General features: G+C 39.4%; 1 protein-coding gene across 8 annotated transcripts in view; it reads left to right on the top strand.

Moving 5' to 3' along the window:
* PRKACA (protein kinase cAMP-activated catalytic subunit alpha) overlaps positions 1–21,277 on the top strand; it is a 66,670-nt gene that overhangs the window by 16,468 nt on the left and 28,925 nt on the right. Inside the window, exon 1 of one of the 8 annotated variants that reach the window (XM_087924637.1) lies at positions 599–866. The exons of 4 other annotated variants lie outside the window; for them this stretch is intronic. In XM_087924637.1, the coding sequence (XP_087780763.1) occupies positions 827–866 (40 nt within the window). In that variant the 5' untranslated portion in view covers positions 599–826. Of the gene's footprint in view, positions 1–598; positions 2,429–16,747; positions 17,390–21,277 lie in introns of those variants that run through there. 3 more of the 8 variants (XM_026696272.2, XM_026696271.2, XM_087924639.1) reach the window with 3 other exon arrangements.

The following is a 21,277-nucleotide window of genomic DNA, read 5'->3' as shown; positions in this document are numbered from 1 at the left end:
TTCTTTCAGCTAAGAAATTGTATCTACTGTTGTTTATCCACACACTTGAATTCTCTTCCTGCATGTACGTCAAATTCTAAGAAATTGGTTATTCCCTTATTTTACATATTTCTCTACATGTATCTTAAATTTGCTTTGCAGTTTATCTGTAATAATTTTATCAGCCTTCTTTATTACCATATAACCTAATTGATTTTAGTAATATTTTGAAATATGTGTATTTGTTAATGTTGAAACAAGCCACAAAGGTTTCCAGAAACTGCTTGCTAACACATATAACTTTAAAGTATTTTCTAGCCATGTCATGTTCTTTCATCCTCTTACTTGGTTATTCTAATCACTAGTCCATAAACAAAATTTTGCAACAATCTATCTCCTGTCAGAATTTGTTAGGGTGATCTGTAGTTTGGCCTACAGCTATGTAGATATTGCTGGGGAGACTTGGTTCTGCAGTTTGCCTATTCCCTGTAGTAAAATGATTGGGATGTACTGTATAAAATCTCCTCTTGCAGTTGTAAATTAAGTCTGTTTGTAAAGATCTGAAATTGGGTGTCTGTTCCTTTAAACTCTTTGAACAAAGTTGGCATCATGCCCAGCCACTTCTTGCTTCAAGGCTGTTCCTTTGGGGTTTTTTTCTGAAAGAGTAAAACAAAACTACTCTGCCATTCTGCATGCTATCCTTGTCAAGAAGTGCAGCTTTGCCATGCAGTTGTTTTTTTTAATTACAAACTAATTCTGTGTTGGAGATGAATATTGGAAGAACTGATCTTGCAGCCTGAATCTGGATCAACTGTGTGTTAACTCTCTGTAATCTGGAGGTGGTAATATGGATTCTAAACCCAACAGTCCTCAAAATATATGGGAAGGTGACTCTGAATTCAGTTTCCAGTTTTGGACCCAACTTTTTCTGTGGATATATTTGTTTGGTCGGCTGGTCAGTTATATCTTACGTAACTTCAGAGTGCTAAAGTAATGACTTTTTTCCTGGCCCTTTAATCAGTTTGGTCTTCAGATTTCTCCTGTCATATTTAATTATCATCTTTAATCTGAATCTTATTGGTAAGCAGTTTTTTTTAGAAAGGGACACCTGCCTTATACCTTATCTTTTTCTCTCCCTTCCTCTCCCACCCATTCTTCTCTTTTATAGATGACTTTATTTAAGCATGGTTTTTAAAGCTTCGGGATATGATCAAAGCAGCAGATTGATTTCAAAAACAGGATAGCAGCTTATATTTGATTAGTTGTTGGCACATTCTGGATACATATATTAGAGATACATACTTATGTTTAATTCCTTATAAGTTCTTTGGAATTGCTTAGATATTCCAAAAGTTGTGGTTAGCCCTACTGCAGTTAAGCTGTTTACATTTAAATTTAGCATTTAGAAAAGCAAATTGCCATCTCTAGAATGTAGAGCGCCCGAAGAAATATGACCTAGGGCAGTCTCTTAATTTGTACTTGTATTTTATGGGCTGCACCAGGTTTTGTCCCATCTGTCGCACCAGTTCTTTGTTTGGGGCTGTTATTATTATTTAAACATGTCTGTTTATGAAACTAGTTCCTGTTAAAGAATAAACATATATTTTTTAAAAATAGACTTCCCTACCTGATGAGATTGTTATTTGCCCTGCCTTCAACTCTGAGAGCAAATGAGATACAAAGAATCTCTGAGCTATTTTAAGCCTTATTGCATGGCCTTTGCTACCCTTGATCTGGCAGGCCTCCCTTTTTGTGTATTAATCAAATCTGTCTGACGCTCTCCCTCTATAACCAGCTGTATAACTGATCAAGCTTCCAATATGGCATGGACTATCATGGAGCCTTTGTGGGCATAGTGGGGGGTTGGGAAAATCTGGCATGTTTATGGATGATTGCTCTGGAGAGCTATGTAGCTGTTGCTGAACTGACATGTGTGCTTTTGTCCAGGGAGGTGGGTTTGTTGGAAATTCTGTCCTGGTTAGAAGTTGAGAGCAATCAGTTCAAGCCAAATGTCTGTATCAGTCAGCTGAGGGGGAATGTAAAGAGCTTTGCTGGAAGTGTGTCTGCTCTCCAGTTGCTTCCTTTAGCGTCCACTTCACATTTTGGGACAGGAAAAACACCCGGCTTGCCTCTACCAGTGGGTAAATAGCAATGATCAAAGAGAGCGCTCTCCTAAATCCTGACTTAGCTGCATGATTGTGTTTGCTCTGAGAGCAGACCAGGAATGACAAAAGAATTACTGATAAAATTAAGAGAAACATGAGCTAAGGAGCAGAAATAAATAGTCAAGACTCCAACAAGAACAACAGGAGTAAAATGTCAGCACTACAGAAACTGGAGAATCTTGCAGGGCGGATCTTTTACTGGGGGCCATGGAGTGATGCAGGAGCACCAAGCTCTGGAGAGGCTGTCTTTGAATCAGAGCATACCGCTGCCTGGAATAAGCAAAGTGAGTTGACAAACTGAGCATGATTTCCAAGGGAGTGGGAATTGATGCAGTTTCCAACAGCTCTGCTCCTCAAAGGAAGCTTTAGAGATGTTGCTGCTCTTTAATAATGACATGTTAAACGTAGTCATGTCTGAATGTGGAGCAGAACATTAAAACAGGCCCCTGGTCTCTCCCAGTCCAGCCCATAAATATAGATACCACAACTGTGGAGGCCATTCTGGCTTTAAATATGGAACCACCTCATTCTCTATATCAAATTACCCAGTTTTTATAGGCAGGTAGGTAGATTACTTAATGACACTAGAGCTTATTGTTGTATAGCATTTTATTCTAAAATCCACAGGACTTGTTTGTTCAAATTTGGCTATCCTGTTACTAGAACCTAACTTACTGATTCAATACTCTTAAGTGTAATCTGCATGAAATATGATAATGTGATTCAGATAAATATATAAATAACTTGCCAGATAGAAAGTGGAAAACAGGCCCCAAATACTTGTTTCCATGCAGAGGTGATAAGCCACTTATGCATTGCTATGACAAGAAAACAAAAGTGGAATTCAGTTTCTTTCTTAAATTTTCTCTGTCATAGTAATGCTTTGGAGAATGGGCATATGGGTGAAAAAGTATATTTGCTTTTCATATTTCTACTTCCTCCCAGAATTTATCAATTCTATAATGGCCTCTGGCTTGTGTTGATATGTATCTGAGAATAATGCCTGTTTTCTGGTTATTTTCCATTCATTGGCAGACAAACCATTTTTAAGTAGCAAAAAGTAGCAAATACTTTTTACCCTTTAATATCTCAAGCATTGATTCCCACCTTGAATCTTTGGCCTCGTCTCACCTGCGTTGTAAGCACTTAATTGTGTTTCAATCTGAGTACCTATTCTGATTTTTGATATAGCAATTTCAGTTCAAGGCAGATGAAACATCGTACAGACATAGTCTTGATGGTGTTTTTATTGTTTCCTTTATCATTCGTGACTTAAGTTACAATTTTTATTTAATTTTGTTTGAAATTGTCCTTCATTTATCTCATTGGCTCAGTCTTGATTCCTAGAATAGCCTATCTCAGATGATGGGATGGTACTAGGTACCAGGCTTTTCAATGCCTATGCTTTATTCATTGACTTCTTTAAGTAGGAAGGAGTGAATGCAAACTTTGGTGCTCCAACATTTTTAAACAAAATTGTCATAATAAGGTTTTTTTTTATTGCCACTGGTTTAGTAGAACAGTTTGTAGAACATCTGATGCCAGATGTCTTGATCCTTTAACTTTTTGGCATTGTTACCTACTCCTTCCTGCATTTGAGCCTGTTGTACAAGAGCGGGTTCAGAAAGGGAAGAGGTCATATGAGGCAAAAGATCCAGGAATAAGACCTTACTGAATCTAGGGTTATGGATAGAAAGGTGATTTTTGTGTGCTTTCTGAGACAATTTTTATCTTCATTGTTCCTTTATATGGCTAAGGTTTGACAAATTGTTGTGTAATTTCATTGATGATTAACAATTAGGCAGTTTAGAAGTATGATACTTTTTGTTTCTTCTTTGTTTTTAAATCTACTGTAAGTTCCCTCGAGTCTATTATTCTCTTGAGAAAAATGTGATACTATATCTGACTGGTTCTGATAAACCTTGTGGAAATATTATGTTGGGTTTTTAGATGTCCATTCAATCAGTGAGCTTGAAAATGTTTATTTATTGGCACATCTTGAACTCTAGAAATATATCTTCAAATTTATTTATTTATTACTTGATTAATTTGTATGGCTGCCCATTTCTAATGTTCTCCTGGATGGGTAAACAACAGTTAAAACACCTTAAAGCATATATCAGTTAAAACAATATACACATAATTGACAGCCTAGGTAGAAAACAAACAGCCAACAATTCAATGTAACTATTGCAGAGTGTGCTATACATTTAATGTAATCATATCTGTTCCGGACTAGCAGGCTCAAAAGCCTGCAACTCTGATTGGCCTGCAAATAGCAGATCGTGATTGGTCGCCACAGACTGATGCGATTGGCTAGTAAACGGGCTGCCGCGATTGGCCCTGCCAAGAGCGGCAAACTCAAATCGCTTTCATTGGCTGCCTAGCCACAGCCAGCCCTATATAAGGGGCTGCTGCAGCTGGGATTGCTTGCTCAGATCTGAAGTCACTAATAAAGAGCTGTTGTTGTTATCTGAGTCTTGCCTCCGTTCTTGAACCATCCTCCCAGATCTAACAATATCTTTTAAGACCTTACAAAAAACCAGCAAGGTTGGGTCCAATCCAATCTTCTGTTGAGTTGATGTTCCAAAGATGGGTATCATGCCAGAAAAAAAAATCTTCCTGGGCCCCATCGGATGACATAATATGGCAGCCCCCAATCTTCTGGGCACCAGAGACTGGTTCCGTGCAGAGAGGTTTTTCCACCTACCGGAGGGGGCATACTTTTGCATGCTACCTGTATCCCACAGATAGGGCTTCGCTTGTTTATGCAATCTGGTTTTTGGCATGCCACAGCCCAGTGCCAGTCCATGGACTGGGGATTGGTCTAATGAAAAGCAGAGCATGCCTTTCCTGCCAGATGTATTGAGATGGATGGATATAATTGAGGGATATAATGCCTCAAATAATACTGTCTTGTGACCTAAGACAATTAAAGGTATCTGTAGGGTCAGGACATACATTTAAAGAGTAGTTGAATTTCTGATACCAAGTAAAAATGATTTCTTCTGCTGGTCATTGCAAACTAGCATTAGCTGGGATATTTGTTTCTTTCTCCACATCATTTTAATCATCACCAGAGCATCTTTCTTTGGTTGTACAATGCAGATGTCCAATGCATGACATCCAAGCTGATATTATCTTGATTATTAAGGATTTTTAGATATTCTTTTGTCTCTTCCCTACAAACAGAAGTTGTACATATATATTTAAAATTATTGAAAAGTTGCATGAAGCAACTAACACAACACTTTTATGAAAAGTTATCATGGTGAAGTATGATCTGTTTCCTTATTAACTTGTAATATAATTTATATTCCAATGTTTAAGCTAGTGTTGTTTTCCCAATATTGGCAACTTCTAGATGCATGGAGAATAGTTGAATGGGAGTTCTGAGAATTGAAATTCATTTTATTACAAATGAAGGCAAATATACATGTCCAGGATAATGTTGCAGGATCCCATCTGGTTCGGTCACCAGTACCAGAGGATTAGTATTCCGAGCTTTCGAACTCATGCTGGAGCCCATTCTCAGGGAACATCTCTCTAGTAAAGTATGTGCTTTGGGCTACTCTGTGTGTTGTATTTATATGGTGCCTGCTTGTGTGTGGATTTTTAGTTGCTGACTGTGGGGTTGATGGCTGGCTATTAAGTCATTGGCTGTTTCTTTCTGCTTCCAAGCCCTCACCTTCTTAAGTTTTTGGTAAGTAAATCAGCATTCCTGTTGACTGATGAGGGGCCCGTTTTCCAGGCTTCAGTCACTTCCCTGGCTGTTTTTGTACCTGCTCATCCAACAATCTTAATAGCTGCAATATTAAATATATGTCCTTGTTCATTGCAATGTGAATTGAATGAGTTCAGGTTCTCGTCATCTGACCACTCATTTGTGTTCTTGCAGTCTGGTGGTTAGCTTCCTCCTTATATGTCCTACATAGTCACAGGGGCAATCCATGCAGGGAATCCAGTAAATTATATTGGAAGTATCTCCCACCTCAAAGCAATCTTTACAATACATCATTTTTCCTCATATGGTAGCCTCTTGGCAGTATGCGACACCACTTGTAGATCTCGGAAGCTGTGTTCTACTACTTCTGAAACGTTTTTGATGTACTTTCATACTTTTTATTCCCATTTTGTATTCTGCTTACAAGCTTAAGCTAACTAGCAATGAAATGAAAATGACAAGTACATAAATTACAATATAAAAAGAACATTAGTCAAAAAGTCAGAGGATAAAACAGATAATATAGGTTGAGCAATAAAAAGACAAATTTTGATAAGAGTCCAGTTTAAATAAAAATGCATTTGCTTGGAAATGGGAGAGCAAAGAGAGAGCTAGAAAAATATCTAATGTGGGGGGGAATGTAGCCATTGTAAATCCCTCCTCCCCTCCTCTTCAGCCATTTTATAATTTAGCAGTTCTCTTCAGATGGGAAGGGGAAAAATCCCAGGTAATTTTCAGGATAATGCAGTAATACAGAGACAAATTCTTTGTGTGTCTAATCACACTTGGCCAATAAAGTATTCTATTCTATTGGAGATCTGTTAAGTGGGGGGAAATGTGAGCAGGTACTTTCTATGTTGTTCAAACCTGCATGCATGGAAGTTAAACATATGATTACTTGTTTTTAAGGGATTAAGAGGTAACTTTCAAAGAGTGGAGTTTTAATTCATTTACTATTTCACTGGCTCTGAAAGAAAATTATGCCATAATTATTCAGCTGCAAAAAAGCAGTTAGAATTGCATGATCACCAGGTGTTACCCATCTTATTCATTTAACTTGAAGCAATAATGAAAATACTAATTTTAATTGTATTTCTAACAAATACATTGTGTTAAGTTTTATTCTCAGGCTTTACTTCCTGTATTCTATTGGATTCACGGGGTCATAAAATTAAGCTTTAGAGTGGCTGTTTGGCTTCCATGAATTACTTTTTTGTTATAAACTTGACATACTGGTTTAGGTGATCCTTTTATGACACAGTTTGTTAGTTCCAATGTAAACTATTATTATATAAGTCAAAAAGTGACTTTTTAAAAAGAGGCAGTCAAGGAAATGATTTGGTACATAGCTAGGTCTACAATTTTTAAGCAATAGTTTGTCTGAAGAGGATGTAATATCTAACTTCTCTCTAAAGGTAGACTCAATATTCTTTCTTACCAATAGTGACAAGAACTGTCTGTTGGTCATCTGATGAAATTCCAGGGTTCTTCTGCTCCTGGGCTGAACCTGCTGGTGAAAACTGGCCCTGCTATGCAATATTCTCCACTTGTAGATGAACTTCCAAACATATTGACAAAATTATGTCACTATGGTACATATTCAAGTATTAATTAGTCCTGGCAAAATTTCAGTGATTTTTTTTTTAACACAACAAGTCTGTTGAAGTTGTTGCAGTTTGCATCTGTGTTACATGGCATTGCTTCTCTCTGTGCATTTTCCTCTCTTTATATGCCCTTTGCACTTGAAAACAAACTGGAAGTCAGTTTTGACAGACTTCTATCACAAACAAAACAGATTTAGAGAACTTGTCACTGGGTATGGAATCAGCTGAAGTTTATAAATACTGGATTTAATTAGCCTCTTACATAATATATTAGATTTGCACCAAGCATGGAAAATTATAACAAAAAGTGCAGTTGTTGGTTCATGAGCTGAATTCTTTCAAAATAATGTTAAACTTTTATTACAATATTTGCTCATTTATTTATTTGAAATATGCCTTCTTTTCTGCTGTGATAAGCTCTTGATCAACAGAGAAAATTAGGAACAACAGAAACAGTTAAAAATACTACTGTAAATTAAATTAATATTTAAAAGCCTAGGAAAAACATGTTACAGATTTTCCAAATACTCAAAGTCTAGACTCTAGATGCAACTTCTAAGAAAATATGTTCCATTGTTTTCGCTGATCATGGAGCACTCTCAGAATTGTTTTTTTCAGAGACTGTTGCATAAATTTAGCTATAAACCCTCTATCCCTGGATCTAGTTTCATAACTATTTCTTTTAATTTAATCTTTCATTCAGATTTTTAGATGACTATCTAATCTGTTACTGAATTTCAGAATACATGTTTGAAATCAAATGGTAAAGAACAGTATTGCTGAGTACCATGATTATTCTGATGAATAATCATATGATTATGAGACACTGTAGATTATGAAACACTGTAGATCAGTGGCCTTGTGTTGTAGCCTCCCAATATTATCCTTGGAACAAAGCTTAGCAGAAATGATTGAAATAACAGTAAAACAATAAACAAAAGAATCATCCAGTAATTCAGAAGAATACTATGATAGGTAGTATTGAAAGCCATTGTAAGGGACAAAGAAGACATTTTAAGCAATGTGGTCAAAGCTTTTGGAGTTGCAGGATGTATGAAAATTAGAGTTTCAAGAGAAACTTTCAAGCTTTTTGTTAAGAAACATTATGGATTCATCTTCTGGGTTAATTTTGTATTTCATAGATTAGCTAGAATTACAGTAGTATCTCTGACAAAAGTGGGAAGCCATTTGAACCTATCTGTTTGGAGCCAAGTATTTTAGCCATTTTCTGTAAAGTCTTATACTCACCACTGATCTTAAACTGACCACAGAGTGATCTGTCAATGATAGTAGAGACATTAAATTTTCCAATCACTAGCTCCATGTGAACAAAATAACAAATCCAGCATGTGCTTTTCTATATTTATAAAACCCCATCCTGGCTTCTTTCCTTGTTGTGATGTTTATATTGAAAACAGTAAATGCATGAAAGAATCATTTTGTTCTGAATTTGAAATAATACAGCCCCACTCATAATTTTCCATCAGAATAATTTTGAGCAGGTTGTATTCATACCAGAGTATCCCACCATAAGAACAATGGACATTTTAAATGAGTCCTTGCTCCCTGGGGCCACGAAAACTGATGGGTGGCAATCTGAACAAAAAAATTAGTCAAGGGGCGACATATTTTTTAAAAAAAATTCCTATTGCAAGTAATGTAAGATATTTTTAAATGTATTGTTTGCATATCCTGCCTTCACAAACAGTTACAGAACTATGATAAGTAACAGCAATGTTTTTACCACAGCTCAACACATACAGTGGAAAAACAAAGTTGCTTCAGTCTTTGACTCAAAGGTTTTTGCAACTGACAATCTGTTTACAAAATTAGGAAACCAGCATGGTTTTTGCATTTGGCCACTTAGCCCCATAGCATTACAAACCTATCTGTAATGGTATCTAAAAGAATTGCAGATTGTGAAAAGGACAGTGCAAGGACAGAAAATTGGGCAACTCTTAAGAGATGAAAAAAGAAGCACTCACACAACCCTTTTGCTATTGTGGAAGAAGGAATAAGATGACCCAAAGGTTGTTTTTTTTCCTTCAAGAGGCAACTGGACTTTCTGGTTTTTTCTTTGAAGATGTTTTGCTTCTCATCCAAGAAACTCCTCAAAGTCCAGTTGCTTCTTGAGAAAAAAAGCACCTTTGGGACAACCATGACCTAGATGACTGAGAATCTCCATAGACAAGTAATAAGATGGGTTGATTAAATCTGAGTAAAAGAAAACTGTTTATATTTGAGCTCAAAATACAATTTCTAAATGTTAAAGTCCTGGAGAAATTATAGAAATTCATCACTGCTGGATTAGCTTTTAACAACACTGTCACCACTATCAAATGTATCCTAGAGCTGCTAAAGAAATACAGTCTGAGAAGTCATATGGCATATGGTAATAATAGCTCCTGTTCAGAATTGAATCCTAGATATTGTGGAATAGGTTATTGCATACTGTGATTTCTTGTCCTTCATTTGAAGTTTCAAATGGGTGTTGTCTTACCTGAACACCTGTTCTCCTTGTAGGCTAGACAGGTCAGGAATGGGAGTTGCTCTTGTCCTAGCTGCTTGGACTGAGTCTGTAAAAGACTTATTAGCCTAGCTCCGCCCACTCTGGGTAGCTCCTCCCAGCTTTCTACGAAGTCATCACGACAGACAGGACTGCCTGAGAAAAAGCAAAAATCACAAGACATCATTATCGGTTCCCCCCCTCCCATCGGCCCACTGGAAGGATCAGTTCCATTAGGGTGGGGCTGACATGTCTAGCCTACAAGGAGAACAGGTGTTCAGATAAGATAACACCCATTCTCCCTTGTAAGGCTGTGACAGGTCAGGAATGGGACATGCCAAAGCTGGATTGTCCGCAGGAGGGATTAAGACTGGTTCTGCCCTCCATGCTCCATGACAACTGTTTGCAGGATCCTTCTGCCAAACGCCGCATCTGCTGAAGCAAAGGCGTCCAGACGGCAGTGGTGAATGAAAGGAGATGGAGGTGAGCAAGTAGCTGCTTTGCAGACTTCTTCAACTGAAGCTTGTGTAGCCCAGGCTGCAGTCATTGCAGCGCCGCGAGTGGAGGGATTAGGCCCTGTGGCAGGTGACTCCAGCTGTTTCTGAATGATTTTCAGAAAGAGCCTGGGAGATGGCACCACCTCCTTTCTTACTGCTGGTTCATTGAAAAGGACATCTGACTCCATGGGAGCTGACAAGCTGCTTCCTCATCATCTGTGTCCCTCAGATTGGCAGTATTTCTAGCTTTGAACAACAAAGGGGTGAATAAAGCATGCTTAAAAAGCCTGTGAACACAGGAATGTCAGGGGTAATTCCTTCATCTTCTGACATGTCAGACTCCTTCTTGTCTGGTTCACCAACCAAGGAATGCTCAGTAGCAACTGCCGGAGCATAGGCCGAAGCAGAAGGAGAAATGTGTTCCTGAATCAAGGAACCCCTTGCTGAAGGTAGAACCTCTCAATCCCAGGACCGTCTCTCTGAAGCTTCAGAAGCCACTGAAAAATGATGGGCAAACCTCTGAATATCTTCAGAGATACCTTTCCTCATAGCCCTATCAATGAAAAGTTGCAGGTTGACTGGGACATCTGACTCAAGGCTCAGTAGGTCTTAGGCCAGCTGCAGTATGAGTAAAAGAGGCCTCCACCCCAGGCCTACTGCACTCACACTCCTGTCAAGCCCTGAATCCTCCTTGAGGATCACCATGATGGCTTCCATCAGCAGAGGGATGAAGAGAGGCCTCCCGGCTGCATCAGAGGGACCACTTCTGGACAATAGGTCTGGAGGAAGGTTCAGACTCTTGATCCTGAAGGTCCACCTGTTAGGAATGATAGTCACCTAACAGTTGGGTTGGAAATATATAAACGAGGATAGTTATTTATTTTTGTATCTTTAAGAGAATACTGTAAGTGTAATTGGCCGAGGTTCCTCCAACGGCCATAAGATAGACCTAGAAACCTGGTTTCTTTCTCCTTGCATTTCCTGTTTTGCTGTATTGCCTGATCATCATTCTGCTTGGATTGCTGTGAGTTTTGCAACTGTTAGCAAACTCCGTTTTCTGAACTTTGTTTATGGTACTTGACTTTGTTTTTGGATTATCCCTGGACTGATACTAACTGCTTTAACCGTGTATGATTTGGACTGTTTGTTGGACTTTGTTTACCCATTTACTGGAAGTAAAACCTACTTCCATTTACTATTCAGTGTATCTGTATGCTGGTCGTGTGTTATTCAACATCACTCTCACTATGTTTCCCTGAGTGCAGTCATTCTCCTAACGGGGAATACCTCAACACTGGTTATGGGCCCAGGCCATACCAGGCTCAGATAACTGAGCGTTAGTGTGAATACACAGTACCGTATACAGACAGCTGTTTACTGTTTAATTGTGGGTTACTTTCCTGATAAAGATGGTACAAGACCTGTCAAGTCTATCACTGATAATCCGGTTGGATGGAACAAACTATGTTTCCTGGTCTATGAAGTGCAGTCTGCTTCTGTGTAGGGAAGGGTTATGGGCTGCAGTTCAGAATCGACTGGGATCGAAATAATGAGGACAATGCCAAAAAGTTAGCTGACTTTAAACGGAATAACGAACGAGCTCTTTGTATAATTGGACTAACACCGAGTGACCAGCAGCTAGTCCATATTCATTGAGAAGAGTCTGCTGCTAGGTGTTGGGAGAATTTGAAGACAATTTATGTTCATGACAGTGTAGGTGCACACATACATCTTACATGTAAACTGTTTAGAGCACGTCTTCTGAAAGGTGGAGATATGTTAGTTCATTTGAACTTCATGAAAACATTTTTCAAGAACTACATGAAATGGAACTGATTTTTTCAGAGCTGCATCAGGTTTATATCATTCTTTCCTCATTGGATGAAAGTTATGATGATTACGTATCTTTACTGGAAATCCTGACCAGAAATGAACTGACATTGACTGACATAACCGGACAATTGTTAGAAGAGGCAAGAAAGAGACCAACTGAGAGAGAAGCAACCACAAATTCCTCCTAACGGGGAATACCTCAACACCACCTCACTGTGTTGCGGTGCAGGAGAAGATACTCTTTCTGGAGATCTGATTGTAGAGGCCTGTTGTACCTAGGCAATATGATTCTCTAAGGCTTGATGGTGCCTGGAAGCATCCCTCTCCTCCGCTTTAGAGGCCTTTTTTGCTGGCTGCTTTTCCTTACTTGAAGTAGCAGGAGCTGCCCTATGTGATCTAGCCACTCTGGAGGCTCTGTTGTCTTTAGGGGTGTCTGACATCTTGAAAGCAGAAAGGCCTTCTCTGGACTTGTAGTCCTATGTAAGGAGGAGAGCACACAAAAGGATTTTTCAGCAATTTCAGGGGATATCTTCTTTCTGATCCCCTATCTCCAACAACCACTCTTCTTCAGCTTTGTGCAATCTTTAGCAGGATGTTTTAACACTTCCTCCTGAGACTCACACCCTTTGGGGCCTAACAGGGCTATTAAATATAGACCAGGCCTGGCCTGAGGTCTGAAGGCCCTGGTCTACTTCAGGATAGGGACCTGTCCCCCACCAGAATTAGGTAATTTAAACAGTGCCCTATGTTGTCTTGTGGCCTAGCAGCAACGAGAGACCAATGGCCTAGTGGTGGCCCAGACGCAGGAGTTGCTGTGGAGGAGCAGGCCAAGCCTCTTCAAAATGGCTACCTCCAGCTCAGGAAGTCTTCAAAATGGCCACCTTCGGCCATGAGGTCTTCAAAATGGCCACTTTCAGCCACAAGGCTGCCTGCTTCACCAAGGAGCCCTGGAGGGGGATCCCTGGCCTTTCGCTGCTCCCTGGAAAGAAGGGGCAGCTCCTGAGGTAGTTACTGAAACTGAGGCTTTCTTCTTCGCTGTGGAGCTCGAAAATGGCCCCGCAGCTGAGGACAGTGCGGGCCAAAGCCTCCTGCTCCAAGGAATGGCCGTCTGGTATTTGTGGCCTCCTCTTCGCCGCGGAGGCCCAAAAACGTCCCTTGGCCCCTTGCCAGACCAGTCTCAGCTGTTGTGCAGCTCCAAAGAACAGCTTGAGAGTCGGAGCCACGTGTTTTTTAAAAGTTTGAGGCTTTTTTCTTTTTTCTTTTTTGAGTAAGGCTGCCTTTGGGGAGAAAAAAAAAACCCAAAGGCAGGAGGGGCAGTGACTTGCGTCCGTCCTGGCTGAGGACTGAGTCAAAAGCTGGGAGGAGCCACCCCAAGTGGGCGGAGCTAGGCTAATAAGCCTTTTAGACTCAGTTCAAGCAGCTAGGACAAGAGCAACTCCCATTCCTGGCCTTACAAAAGAGAAAGGTTGGCTAGTCATCTATGAGGCAAGGTGTAGTAAACCTCTGCAGTACACAAGGGGTTGGACTTGGTGACTTCTTAAGTCCTTTCCAACTATATGATTGTCAAATTCTACAAAAATGTTAGTTTGCTTGATTGAGAGGAACTTGAAATACAGTTCCTTCCAAGCTACAACTGTTCCTTGGCAAGTACTAGAAATGGAATTTACTTGGAACAAAGATAAATTACAGGATGAATGAAATGTTTTGATAATTTGAGATTTCTATCAAAGAATATATTTAAAGACAACTATGACAACTGCATAAGCACTGAAGTAAAATTAAGTAGATTTCTGCAATATTAAGTAGGAAGTCGGAATTTAACTCGGATTATAAGAGAGATAAACAGCATTATAGGAATCAGATCATAATGTCCTTGTGCTCTGAGTAACATTCAGTCAAATTAGATGGGCCAGAATGAATTATGGAAATTGTAGTGTGTTAGGGTAATCTGGCTGGCCTTCATTCTGTTCGTGAAACTAGAAATGGTAACTAGGAAATAAATTCTTCCTACTGTATAGTGCCCAGCCATTTAACATCTCTTCCCATTGGGGATAAAGTAGTCTTATTAATTAATATTAAGAACACACAACATTAGGGCAGAATGGAATAGAATAGAATACAGAGTTGGAATGGACCTTGGAGGTCTTCTACTGACTAGTCCAACCCCGTGCTTAGGCAGGAAACCCTATACAATTTCAGACAAATGATTTATCTGTTGAAAATTTTCTTTAATGGAGCATAAATTTGTTCTGAACAAATTTATTCTTCAAAAAGAAAATAATTGGAGTGTGCTATTTTTAAATCAGAATCTGACTAATAGTAAAGAAATGTTTGAGACTGTAAAACTATACCAAGTTAAGAGAAAGTGATTATGATCTGTTAACAGCATGACCTATGATGGCTAAAGTAGAAAGAAGAGCAACTAAATAAAAGCAAATGTTTTTTTGTTAAAAATTATAAAAACTAGACAATCAAATTTTAGTGTGTGGGAAAAAATGCTGACAGGAGAAAACATGACAAAAAGAAAACCTGACTTTTTTTACCTCAAAACGATCAGGACAGAAAATAGAATCTTTAAAGCAAAACTGAAAAAAAAAATCAAACTAATTTGATTTTTGGTTACCAAACAGGAATGCATTTTGTGTTGTTTGTAAAAAAAAAAAAAAGATTAGTGACTGTCAGACCCTTGAAACAAAAATGTCCATCATGACAACACACAGCTGCCTAGAACATCTGTATTCAGTTGGCACAAGGAAAGATTATTTGGCCAGCAAGAAATCTATGTAATGCAAATTCTGCTCTATAATTATGAGCCAATACACTTCAACACCACTTCTCAAATGTTGGCCAATAGATGGCTTCATCCTGATGTGTCATGATGTAACAATTTTACAGGTAGTCCTCAAAACCATAATTGGTACTGGAATTGCCATCGCTAAGCAATGCAGTTATTAAGCAAGATGGCAATTCCCACACTCCCAGTTGACATCATTAAACAAATTACTGGAGATCTTTAAGTGATGATATCACATGGTCACCACTTGCACCTTCCTGCCAGATTCCCCATTGGTTGTTTATTGGAAGGTAGCAAAGAAATTGACAAATAGCAACTACTTGACAATGCAATGTTGGAATCATGAATTGGGAATGAGTACCTGGAGCACAGTCACGTGACTGTGGGAATGCTAATATGGATGGGACTCCAAAAAGCCAATTGTAAGCACCCCTTGTTCAGTGCCATTGCTGAATGAGTGGTCTTTAATCAAGGCTTATCTGTACTTTGGACAGTTAGACAAAGCATACATCTAATACAACTATATTGGAAAACTGATATTGTCATCTATAAGTGGGTAGTTGGAAGAAGGTCCTCCTGAAAATACTGACATCGAACAAAAAGTAGTGGCTGATGCTGGGCTTGGGTGTTGATATTGGTATCAGAAGACCACGGACTTCCGGTTTGAGCTTCTTCGGTGACAGACCGAAACCTCATTTCCGCGAGGCTTTGATCCGTGCTCGCTGCTGGAGGGCCCTGAGCCGACTGGTTTCGGGGCTAAGCCACCCCGTAGAGGTGGTGAGAGGGGGGAGACTGCCTACAGGGTTGAGGAGAGCCGCATCTCTCCTCCCCAGCTGGCCATTACTCCCTTTCCCGAAGGCGGTTGCAGCGGTGGTCAGAAATGTATTGAAGCTAATTAAAGCTTTTTTTCCATAACTCAGCTGCATTTGCATTGTACTTCTACCATATGATAAGATCTAAGTAGTGCTTTACCAACTTGGACTGTGAGTGTTGCAAGCATTGAAGTTTGTAGTAAATTGGCAATTGCTTCTGTCTGTCAAGACATATCTGTCATGCCTTGTTGAATCTGTTGGCTTATGTTGAAGAAGGTTCTAAAAAGTTGCTGTACCTATTCCTTGGCATTTTCTTATGAATTAGGAATTGATCCTACAGACATTAATCTTAAGTCTGTGCTATTTTTTTCTTTTCCCAAAATGAGGTTTAAAGTCAGTTGATAATATTGCTTCTATGGAGGATTCTTCTATTTTTATTTTTAATTGTCAGAGGCTTCTTATCTGAGCAATGGCCTTGCTTGCTATATAAAAACAAAAACCAAAGAGGCAAGATGGTTCCAGAATAATTTCTATAGGAAAAAAAAAAGATTTAAGGAGTTTTTAGACTAGATTTCTTGCTATTTTCATTTTATTTGGGGGGCGGGGGCGGAACAGGACCAGCACCAGCACGAAGCTTGTCTTTCTCTTTGTGTTTTTGTTATAGTTGCTCTGTTTCTGGGGAATACAAAGGGATGCATATTACATTACTTGAAAACAAGGAAATGTTGATTGCCTAACAATGCCAACTACTCTTGGCTTGGTGAATCTGAAGGGAGTGTGGGAGGATCTATAACAACTATTGTGATAGGCCAGTGAATGAAGTGCCTGTGACTGGCAGCAACACTCTCCCCTTTGAATTGTCATCAGGCAATTCCCTTTCCCACCATCTCTGCAGATATGCTAATGGCAGCCATCCTTCTTTTATAGCTAACTGTGCTCCACTTGCAGAAGCGTTGTTTTCGGAACTTGCGTGGAAGAGGGATATTGAGGAGATGATTGTACAGCAAGCACAGTGGATCTGTCTAAAGTTTACACTGAGACCATGATGCCAAGTTTATATCTCTGCTTTCCAAGCTGAAGCCATAGAAATAGGAAACATGGTGTATCTCCCTGGAAGAACCTACGGAGTTCAAGGGACCAGCTGGCCTTGGCAATGTGGTTTTCCAACCATGACGGTGGATTTCTCCCTTTTATTACATTGAAAGTCCATACTGGTGCAGTCAAAGGAAAAGAAGGAAGGGATAACAGGTCTCCTTTGCTGTGCTGAGTCTGAACTGACAAGGTGCTCCGTCTGGCTTGCAGAACCACTGTGTTGGAGGCAAGGGCCCTGTTTGCTTTTGCCTCCGAGAGCAAAGTCCTTCGTGAGCCATCAGGTCAGCTCTTCCCCAAACCCAATGCGAACTATATGCTGGTGACTTTGAAAACAGCAGGGTCACCTGATGGGATCCCTGGGATTGAAGCCTAACAGATGGATGGTAAGGATAATGGGTTTCCAGATGGGATGGAAGTGCATTGGCTTCTGCTTCTCCTCCCTGTCCCACCTCCCACCCACTCCCCCACCCCCACCTCCCCCCACCCCGACCAGTTTGTCTTCTTGCAGAATATGCTGAAAAGCAAGGATCACTAAAACAGCATGTGTACTTATAATCCCATTTATGATGCTGAATCTGGAACAGGAGATTGTTGGAAATAAAGGGAACTCCACTCTTTGCCTGGAGCAGGTATATTGTCATACATAGTTGAGCTATTGAAATGTTTGCGTTTGTAGGACTTATCCTTGACTTTATCTCCTTTATTTCCTAAAGAAGATAGTGTCAATAATAATCAATGCATTGAGTTTTCGCATTTAAAAGGAGCTGTTTTTGATAATGAAGTAGGTCCTGCTTTTTAAAGTTCTAATATTTGTCACTTATTTCAGGTGCAGAGAGTACTATTCCCCAAAGATAATAGTAGTGGTTAAAAACCTTGTTTGGGATAATAGTGGGATGAGAAGGGTTAAAAATCACTCCTGTCTCTGTCTAGTATTAATATTTCTATCTTTAATTTGTATTTAGCACTGCATCTATTTTGGTTTTCAGTGATGAATATCTCTGTCCTGGTTTGTAGGAAAGCTTTTTTATGTTGCTAATAATATCTGCTTATGTTTATCTGAAAGTTGCATCTTCTGGCCTTGGAACATAATAACAGTTCTGTGAAGTAATCTGTGTATATTCAGCAGTGAGGAAGCTGTTAGGTACTATCTTCTAACCCCTTGGGCCTGTGTTCAAAAATCTAATGACTAAGGTCAAATTCATGTTCAACAATTCCAGCTTCTTTTATGTAGACTTCCTGTACCAGTTTCATTTAAAAAATAAAGCCACTATGTGCTTTACAGTAGTTAGCACTGATTAAAGCATTGGTGAGGACTGACATACTCAAATACAGATAGTCCTCGACTTTCATTTAGTGACCATTTGAAGTTACAACAGCACTGATAAATGACTTATGGTCATTTTTCACACTTATGACCATTGCAGCATCCCCATGGTCCTGTGATCAAAATTCAGATCTTGGCAACTGACTCATACTTATGAAAGTCACATGGTCCCAGGGTCATGTAGTCACCTTTGGCAACCTTCTGACAAGCAAAGTCAATGGGGAAGTCAGATTCACTTAACAACTGGGTTACAACTTAACCACTGCAGTAATTCACTTAACAACTATGGCATTAAAGGTTGTACGATGTGGCAAAATTCACTTAACTGCCTCACTTAGCAACATAAATTTTGGGGTCAATTGTGGCCATAAGTTGAGAACTATCTGCACACTCTTACCCATGATATTAACTGTATATTTAGTCAAAACTATCTCTACCGTACATTTTTTCTGTATAGGTGAATTGAATCAGGCATGCTACTTTTAGTTCCTTGACCGGAATAGTGAGATATCAGTGATATTGAAAAATGTAAGTTCTATACTGTTTGGTACTTTTTAAAAATATCTACAACTTCCAGAATGAAATCTGCAAATAGAAATTGTTTTTAACATAGTTTGATTGAAATTTCAAACACTGCAAAAATTATGAAATGAGGGACTTGTCTAGACAGTCTCCGAATTGGACACAGTTGAATGGAAGAAAAAAACCCTAAAAATATTTGCAAATGCTAAGACTGACTTTTGCTTGCTTTGAGCTGAAGCTCTTTAGCTGTTTAAATACCCCTCTGAGATCAAACAATAGTTATACACCATTGCCATTATTTGCCCCTCAAGAGACTTGTTAGTCAAAATGTTTACTTTCTATAGGTGTTGTTTTGGAAACCTTGTTGGAGGAAATGTTCCCCAGTGCTGAATAATATCTTGATTTAACCCTCCAGGTGCCAAAAGTAGAGAAGTGGTGTTAAGTTCTTATCTCTCTTCCGAGTAATACTATCGAGTAACGCCACTTAATGCTGAATTACTAGAATTGACCAGTATTTTTGCAGTTTCCCCCCCCCCTTGGGGAATTGTACAAATTGCATATTTGCCAGGTGATGAGCATGGACTACCTTGTGGCATTCTTCAGTGATAGAAAATAGCATTCAGATGGGCATTTATTACAATATTTCATCCTAGAATTTTATCTAAATAGTTTCTAGACTGGACTGAAAGGAAACAGATGGTCACAGGAAAAACCAGAAGAAGAAAAACAGCCAGAAATTTAGAAGTAGTCATACAGTAAGAGCTTCCTTGGAAATGAATCCTACTTTTGAAGTGGAATGAGCAAAGTGTTTAATGAATGTAGTTGAATTGATAAATCCACATTGGATAAAGAACACTCACATCTCAAAAATAGGCAGCAGACCAGTATAAATAAAAACAACATTCTTTTTTTCCAGATTCATTGTATTGTACTGTTGCATCTATTCTAGGGGTTCATTGCAGATAAGTGGTATTCTAGTTTTGTGTTGGCTAGACATGAACTTAAATACCATAATTTGTCAGGATATATGTACAAAATAAGAGGTGCTGGTTTCCTTTGATATATACAGTATATGTCAGCTGCTTCTTTATTACAAATTTATTTTTTCTAAAGAACACTAAGATTTTTATTAATAGTGCAAGGTTCATTTCATTTGCTGATTTGTTTTTTATTTTTTAACCAAATACAGTATGCTATCTAGATCTAGAACATTACAGCTTTTAAGCTGTACAGCAACTTAAGTGCAAGAACATACATTTCCAGACATTGAACTCCTAATCATTTCACATTTAGGCTACTGTAATGCATTCTACATGGGGCTACCCTTGGAGAGCATTCAGGAGCTTCAGCCAGTGCAAACCACAGCACCGTGGGCAGTCTTTGAGGCTCCTAAAGAGCCCGACATTATAACCACTGTTCCAATAGCTTCACTGGCTGCTGGTTTGCTTCCAGGTACAATTCAAGGCGTTGGTTATTATCTATAAAGCCTTGCATGGTATGGGTCCAGATTACTTGAGGAACCGTCTCACCCCTATGGGACAAGCCCGCCCCACCCATGCTGGTGGAGAAGGAATGCTATGGGTCCCATCAAGGAATTCCAACTGGTGGGGTCCCGGAGAAGAACCTTCTCTGCCATGGCCCTTGCCCTTTGGAACATGCTGCTCCTGAGGTGAGATTGGCTCCCACCCTCCTGACTTAGATACAGAGTTGGAAGGGAACTTGTAGGTCATTTGTCCAACCCTCCACCCAAGCAGACCCTACACCATTTTTGACAGATGGCAATCCAGTCTCTTCTTGAAAGCTTCCAGTGATGAAGCTCCCACAACTTCTGAAGGCAAGCTGTTCCAAGTTGAATCTCCTTGTTCGGTTTCCATCCATTATTCCTTGCCTGGCCTTCAGGTGCTTTGGAAAATAACTTGACCCCCTTCTTCTCTGTGGTAGCCCTTCAAGTATTGGAACACTGCTATCTTGTGTCCCCTGGTCCTTCTCTTCACTAGACTAACCAAGCCCAGTTCCTGCAACCGTTCATCATATGTTTTAGTCTCCAGTCCCCTAATCATCCTGGTTGCTCTTCTCTCTACTTTTTCTAGAGTCTCAACATCTTTTTTATAGTGTGGTGACCAAACTGGATGCAGTACTTTAGGTATGGTCTTACTAAGGCTTTATAGAGTGGTTTTTATGGAGTGGACTTTCCACAAGACCTAAAGACCTGACTGCCAGTTGGCTTGAGGCCCCAATGGGGGAATATCACACTGGAGGTGGTTGACTGACATATAATAGCAGTTCCCATCCCCACCCCCCAATATACTGCTCCCTTCCCATCTTCAATCATAACTTGTATTTTATTGCAATTTTAATGTGATTTTATAGGTATAGTGTGTGTATACACTAATGAACATTCACATACACATGGGTATAATTTTAT

Source organism: Pseudonaja textilis, chromosome 2 (assembly GCF_049901715.1).
Source record: "Pseudonaja textilis isolate UNSWEBS1 chromosome 2, rPseTex1.2, whole genome shotgun sequence".
NCBI classification, from domain to species: Eukaryota; Metazoa; Chordata; class Lepidosauria; order Squamata; family Elapidae; genus Pseudonaja; species Pseudonaja textilis.
This window is presented reverse-complemented; position numbering and strand designations above follow the sequence as displayed.